Below are 7,523 nucleotides of genomic sequence, written 5' to 3' on the forward strand. Positions count from 1 at the left end.
GCCTATGTGTTCGTTCATCTGTCCGGCAAGATTCACGCTCACCAAGCCGACTTTCACCTGGGGAGCGAGGGCCCTTCATTCGGTCGACCGTAAGTTCCATTGTGTAAGCATGCATATCATTTGTCTACCTGTGTGAATGCGTGCGTTTGTTCATCCGTCCGGCAGGCCTCACGCTCACCGAGTGACCCCCATCCTGGGGAGCGGGCCCTTCATTCGGTCGAACGTAAGTTCCATTGTGTATGCGTGCGCGTGTGCATATATTTGTATCCACATGCGTGCGTTCACTAGAGCGTTCGTTCGTTTGATTAAGGAAGGCTTTAACACTAAATAACACCACAATATAGAAAATCCCACAACCATATCAAAAAATCACTTAAGACTTCAAGTAAAATACTTTTAACCAGAACCCAAAACTTCTTCAAAAACAAGTACCAGTTCAACGCCAGTCCTATTGGCACTCTAATAACTCCTCGTCTTCACTTGATGTTATCCAACCATATAATGTCATGATCCTTATCCAGTCTTCAACCTTTCCACAGAAAAGCCGATCACTTACTCAAATCCCGTAAAAGAGGAAAACAAGTACTCAAATTCCCTTCTTCTTGCTGTTATCACTCACAGGACCCAGCCATCAAGACATTCGTTATTCCTTGCTGATATACCTTGTTTTGTCTTTTATTTTCCTTTTTTACTTTTATCGCATTCTCTTTTCCCAACTTATGGCTGTTCAAGCACCATACTGTAGGTAGGAACAATCTGTCTTTCCTCCACCAAATGGCGGCGCACAAACCCGATCCCATCACCGAAACAAAGCCTCACAGCTGCCACCAAACAGAGCACAGGCGGGGCTGCTGCAACTCATTCGGGCCCGAGACCGTTCTTTGACCTTAGAAACCATACAACATGCTCACCCACAGCATCTCCCGACACCGCTTCTGGCGACCAGCCGCTCCGCCCTGGGCCCCTCGCCTGGGGTCCTCCGTGCTGGGCCTCCCGCCTAGGACACTCTCCTCTGGCTCTTCCACCCTGTGCCTTCTGCACTGGGCCCTCCGCACTGGCGTTCCCCATGAGCAGCCGGGGTGTGGAGCAACCTGTTCACACAGCACCAAGCAGAGCTGAGCTGCTGAGAATCTCGCAGCCTCCCCTGGGGTTCATGAACCCGCTCCCTGAGCTCTCTCACCTGATGTGTCAGCGGCTGCTGCCAAGGTCCGCGCATGCTCAGCTCACACTGCCCGGTGATTGACGGGAGCTCCGGACCAATAGGGAGCGAGCGGGGCGGGGCTGGAGGAGCGAGCCGGCGGCGGGACCTCCACCCAATCGGGGAGCCCGAGGGGCGGGACTAGCGCCAGCTGATTGTCTGATCCGCAGGGCAGCGAGTTTCTCCAGTCCCTTCTTCAGGGCCCGGGGCCAGGGGAGGCTGTGGGCCTTTATTCCCCTTATTGGACACAAGGCTCTTTGTCTCACAACACACTGGCTCAGGTTTTAATAGAGATTTTTTAATTCATGAATAAAAGCAGTTAAACCTCGTGGAACAAAATATTTAATATTTGGGAGTGAAAATACTGTTATTTTTCCTCTGTGGAATTTGTTAGTTTCAGACAATAACAACAACTTGTATTTATATAACGTCTTTAATGTAGTAAAATGTCCCAACGCGCTTCACGGGAACGTTATAAAACAAAATTTGACACCGGGTACAAACCAAGCATATTCCCATAAGGAGGAAAGATGGGGCGTCCAAAGCTTGAGCTCCATGGATGACAAAGGATGTAGAGGTTAGAATAAAACAGAAAAAGGAGGTTTACGACAAATGTCAGGTACAGAAAACAGTCAAAAGCCAGGAGAATACAGAGAGTGCGGGGGAAATTGAAAAAGGATATGTGAAAGAAAGACTTGCATTTATATAGCATCTTTCATGGCCACTGGACATCTCAAAGCTCTTTACAGCCAATGAAGTACTTTTTGAAGTGTAATCACTGTCGTAATGTGGAAAACACGGCAGCCAATTTGTGCTCAGCAAGCTCCCACAAACAGCAATGTGATAATAACCAGATAATCTGTTTTTGTTATGTTGGTTGAGGGATAAATATTGGCCAGGACACCGGGGATAACTCCCCTACTCTTCTTCAAAATAGTGCCATGGGATCTTTTACATCCACCTGAGAGCAGACAGGACCTCAGTTTAAAGTCTCATCAGAAAGACAGCACCTCCAACAGTGCAGCACTCCCTCAGCACTGCACTGGAGTGTCAGCCTAGCTTTATGTGCTCAAGTCCCTGGAGTGGGACTATGAACCCACAACCTTCTGACTCAGAGGCGAGTGTGCTACCCACTGAGCCACAGCTGACACAAGGGAGAGAATACGAGAAAAGATTAGTGGGTAACGTAAAAGGGAACCCAAAAATCTTTTATAAACGTATCAAAAGTAAAAGGATATTTAAAGGAATGGTGGGGCCGATTAGGGACCAAATAGGAGCTCATCATACGGAGGCAGAGGGCGTGGCTGAGGAATTGAATGAGTACTTAGCATCTGTCTTCACAAAAGAAGAGGATGAAGTTAATGTCGCAGTAGAGGAGGGGGGAGTAGAGAAATTGGATAAAAATAGATAGAAAGGAGGTGCTAAATAGGTTGTCATCACTCAAAGTTAACAAGTCACCCGGTCCAGATGTGATGCATCCTAGATTGCTGAGGGAAGCTAGGGTGGAGATAGCAGAAGCTCTGACCACAATCTTTCAATCTCTCTCCGATATATGGGAGTGGTGCCAGAAGACTGGAGGATTGCAAATGTTACACCCTGTTTAAAAAAGGGGAGAGGGATAAACCTGGTAACTACAGGCCAATCAGTCTAATGTCAGTGTGGGTGAACGACTACAGACCATTGTCAAGGACAAAATTAATTCTCACTTGGAGAAGCATGGGTTAATAAGGGGCAGCCAGTATGGATTTGTTAAAGGTAAATTGTGTCTGACTAACGTTCTTTGATGAAGTAACAGAGGGTTGATGAAGGTAGTGCAGCAGATGTTGTATATATGGACTTTCAAAAGGCATTTGATAAAGTACCACATAAGAGACTCACTCGGGAAATAGAAGCACAGGGAATTAAAGGGCTGATGGTAATTTGGGTATATAATTGGCTAAGGGAGAGGAGACAGTGAGCAGTGCTGAGGGATGTTTTTCTGACTGGAGGGAAATATGCAGTGGGTTCCCCCAGGGGTCGGGATTAGGACCATTGCTTTTCTTGTTATATATAACTGACCTGGACTTGGGTATAGGTGTGCAAGTTTGAAGTTTACGGATGATACAAAACTTGGCAACGTAGTAAATAGTGAGCATAGTAGTAGCAGACTTCAGGAGGACAGAGACAGACTGTGAAATGAGCAGACACAAGGCAGATGAAATTAAATGAGGATAAGTGTGAAGCGATGCACTTTGGGAGAAACAACAGGGAGAGGCCGTATAATCTAAATGGGACTATTTTGAGGGGGTGCAAGAGCAGAGGGACCTGGGGGTCCATATTCACAAATCTTTGAAAGTGCTGCGGCAAGTTGGTGAGGCGGTTCAGAAAGTGTATGGGATACTTGGCTTTGTAAATAGGGCCATTGAATACAAAAACAAGGAAGTTACACTAAACATTCACAAATCACTAGTTAGGAACGTAGGACAGGAGGAGGCCATTCAGCCCCTCGAGCCTGTTCCGCCATTCAATGAGACCATGGCTGATCTGTGATCTAACTCCATACACCCGCCTTTGGCCCATATCCCTTAATACCTTTGGGTAACAAAAACCTATCAATCTCAGATTTAAAATTAACAATTGATCTCGCATCAGTTGCCGTTTGTGGAAGAGAGTTCCAAACTTCTACCACCCTTTGTGTGTAGAAGTGTTTCCTAATTTCACTCCTGAAAGGTCTGGCTCTAATTTTTAGACTATGTCCCCAGTCCTAGAATCCCCAACCAGCGGAAATAGTTTCTCTCTATCTACCCTATCTGTTCCCCTTAATATCCTGAAAACTTCGATCAGATCACACCTTAACCTTCTAAATTCCAGGAAATACAACCCTAATTTGTGTAATCTCGCCCCGTAACTTAACCCTTGAAGTCCGGGTATCATTCTGTTAAACCTACGCTGCACTCCCTCCAAGGCCAATATATCCTTCCTAAGGTGTGGTGCCCAGAACTGCTCACAGTGCTCCAGGTGTGGTCTAACCAGGGTTTTGTACAGCTGCAGGGTTTTGGCCTCAGCTGGAGTCTTGTGTACAGTTCTGGGCACCACACTTTAGGAAGGATGTCAAGGCCTTGGAGAGGGTGCAGAGGAGGTTGACAAGATGGTACCAGGGATGAGTGACTTCAGTTATGTGGAGAGATGGGAGAAGTTGGGATTGTTCCCCTTATAGCAGAGAAGGTTAAGAGGAGACCTAATAGCGGGATTCAAAATGATGAGGGGTTTTGATCGAGCAAGTAGGGAGAAACTGTTCACTCTGGCAAGTGGGTCAGTAACCAAAGGTCACAGATTTAAAATAGTTGCTAAAAGAACTAGAGGGGAATGAGGAGAATTGTTTTCACACAGAGGGTTGTTAAGATCTGAAACGCACCATCTGAAAGGATGCTGGAATCAGGTTCCACAGGAACTTTCAAACAGTAATTGGACATGTACTTGAAGAGGACTAGTTTGCAGAGTTCTGGGGATAAAGCTGGGGTTTGGGACTAAATTGGACAGCTCTTTCAAAGAGCCGGCACAGACACGATGGGCCGAATCACCTCCTTCTGTGCTGTTAGATTCTATGATCAGTGTGAACACGCTGGTGTCTCTTAAGGATCTTAGAGCTTTTAAAGCTCTTCCCACAGTCAGAACATTTAAAAGGTCTCTCGTCAGTGTGAACAAGCTGATGATCCAGCAGATGAGATGACTGAGTGAATCCCTTCCCACACACGGAGCAGGTGAACGGCCTCTCACCAGTGTGTAAGTGTTGGTGACTCTTCAGCTCCCCGGAGCTTTTAAATCTCTTCCCACAGTCAGAACATTTAAAGGGTTTCTCGTCAGTGTGAACTCGCTGGTGTTTCAGCAGGTTGGATGACACAGTGAATCCCTTCCCACACATGGAGCAGGTGAACCGCCTCTCACCAGTGTGTAGGTGTTGGTGTCTCTTCAGCTCCTGGGACCTTTTAAAGCTCTTCCCACAGTCAGAACATTTAAATGGTCTCTCGTCAGTGTGAACAAACTGGTGTGTCTGCAGGTTAGATGACTGAGTGAATCCCTTCCCACACATGAAGCAGGTGAACGGCCTCTCCCCAGTGTGAACTCGCTGGTGTTGCTTGAGCTCCCGGGGGCTTTTAAAACTCTTCCCACACTCAAAACATTTAAAGGGTCTCTCGTTAGTGTGAACTCGCTGGTGTACCTTCAGCTCCCCGGAGCTTATAAAGCTCTTCCCACAGTAAGAACTTATAAAGGGTCTCTCGTCAGTGTGAACTCGCTGGTGTACCTTCAGCTCCCCGGAGCTTTTAAAGCTCTTCCCACAGTCAGAACATTTAAAGGGTCTCTCGTCAGTGTGAACTCGCTGGTGTACCAGCAGGTTGGAGGGCTGAGCGAATCCCTTCCCACACACGGAGCAGGTGAACGGCCTCTCCCCAGTGTGTAGGTGTTGGTGTCGCTTCAGCTCCCCGGAGCTTTTAAAGCTCTTACCACAGTCAGAACATTTAAAGGGTCTCTCGTCAGTGTGAACAAGCTGGTGTGACAGCAGGTTGGAGGGCCGAGCGAATCCCTTCCCACACACGGAGCAGGTGAATGGCCTCTCTGCAGTGTGAACAAGCTGGTGTCCCTTCTGCTCCTGGGGGCTTTTAAAGCTCTTACCACAGTCAGGACAGTTAAACGGTCTCTCATCAGTGTGAGCTCGTTGGTGTTGCTTCAGGTACTGGGGGCTTTTAAAGCTCTTCCCACAGTCAGAACACTGAAATGGTCTCTCATCAGTGTGAACAAGCTGGTGTTCCTTCAGATCCTGGGGGCTTTTAAAGCTCATCCCACAGTCAGAACATTGAAATGGTCTCTCGTCAGTGTGAACAAGCTGGTGTCGCTTCAGTTCCCCAGGGCTTTTAAAGCTCTTCCCACAGTCAGAACACTGAAATGGTCTCTCCCCAGTGTGAACTCGCTGGTGTGTTTGCAGGTGGGATGAACAAACAAATCCCTTTCCACACACGGAGCAGGTGAACAGACTGTCCCTGGTGTGACTGCGCCGTTGAACTTCCAATGCAGACGGGGAACTGAATCCCTTCCCGCCGTCCCCACCTTTACCCGGTTTCTCCCTGGTGTGACGGTGCACGTGTCTCGCCAGGTCAGGCGATCGGCTGAATCCGCGTCCACACACCAAACATGTGTGCGGTTTGTCATCGCTGCGATCGCTGCTTTCTCCTTCCATGTGCAAAGGCCGATGATATTCAGGTCCTGATGAATCGAGCGACTTTGTCAGATCTTGACGTGATGTTTGGTTTAAGCTTCCCGCCTGTAACTGCTCCACTTCTATAACCCTGTAAATTGAGATCAGAAAAGGATCAGAGACAAACTGTTGTTTAATTTTCCTCTTTCCAACCCTAGGGGCAGTGAAGCTGATTTTCAGGCCCCAGCTGCTGCACAGGTTGGTTGAAAGGATCAGCAGTAATGGCGGCTGTAATGCCCACAAGCCCCCGTGTTAAAGCGCTCTGTTGACTCTGAGTCCCGCACATGCGCCTCATTGCCCCCGCGCTCTCCCTCCTGCTCCACAATCGCCCGTCCCGATCGGTCCGCAACGCGCAAGCTCAGCGCACAAAACCCCGCGGTTGGAACACCGGGCGCGCATGCGGAGCCGCAACATCTGGTACGCGTGCGCGGCTCAGGTGGGGGCAAGTCGGTGTTTCGCCTCAGCCGCCAGGGAGGTGCACATGTGCAGGACGACCCAACATTCTTCCTGTCAGCAATCACTCCCTCGTTTCTTAAAACAGAAAATACTGGAAATACTCAGCAGGTCAGGCAGCATCTGTGGAGAGAGAAACAGAGTTAACGTTTCAGGTCGATGACCTGTCGTCAGAACTGCTTGTTCTTTAGTGTCAGCTATGACTCAGTTGGTAGCACTCTCGCCTCTGAGTCAGAAAGTTGTGGGTTCAAATCCCACTCCAGAGACTTGAGCACAAAAATCTAGGCTGACACTCCAGTGCAGTGCTGAGGGAGTGCGGCACTGTCGGAGGTGCCGTCTTTCGGATGAGATGTTAAACTGAGGCCCCGTCTGCTCTCTCAGGTGGATGTAAAAGATCCCATGGCATTATTTCAAGAAAGAAAGACTTGCATTTATATAGTGCTTTCATGACCACCAGATGTCTTGAAGTGCTTTACAGCCAATGAAGTACTACAATGAAGTAGTCACTGTTGTAATGTGGGAAAGAGCAGGGCAGTTATCTCCAGTCTCCGAGCCAATGTTTATCTCTCAATCAACATAAAAAGATAGATTATCTGGTCATTATCACATTGCTGTTTGTGGGAGCTTGCTGTGCGCTAATTG

At 48.1% G+C, this 7,523-nt stretch overlaps 1 protein-coding gene across 1 annotated transcript; it reads right to left on the reverse strand.

Annotated features, from left to right (window-relative positions):
- Positions 1–4,218: 4,218 nt before the first annotated feature.
- On the reverse strand, positions 4,219–6,723 carry LOC147118843 (uncharacterized). The gene is made up of 2 exons (XM_085983982.1): positions 6,670–6,723; positions 4,219–6,179 (listed from the first exon to the last, which is right to left on the reverse strand). Exons 1-2 carry the CDS (start codon positions 6,721–6,723, stop codon positions 4,773–4,775), a joined length of 1,461 nt encoding a protein of 486 aa, XP_085840108.1. The 3' UTR covers positions 4,219–4,772.
- Between the last annotated feature and the right edge of the window lie 800 nt (positions 6,724–7,523).

The sequence above is a fragment of the Somniosus microcephalus genome, chromosome 4 (genome assembly GCF_052327205.1).
Source record: "Somniosus microcephalus isolate GS21.2 chromosome 4, FLI_Smic_1.0, whole genome shotgun sequence".
Classification (NCBI taxonomy): domain Eukaryota; kingdom Metazoa; phylum Chordata; class Chondrichthyes; order Squaliformes; family Somniosidae; genus Somniosus; species Somniosus microcephalus.

Excerpts from the sequence above, each read along its gene's own strand:
- LOC147118843 (XM_085983982.1), bottom strand. The coding sequence starts at position 6,723 with ATGAGGCGCATGTGCGGGACTCAGAGTCAACAGAGCGCTTTAACACGG. Across the intron at positions 6,180-6,669 it reads GCGCTTTAACACGGGGGCTT|GGATTTGTTTGTTCATCCCA; the intron begins GTGGGCATTACA and ends GTGTGTGGAAAG.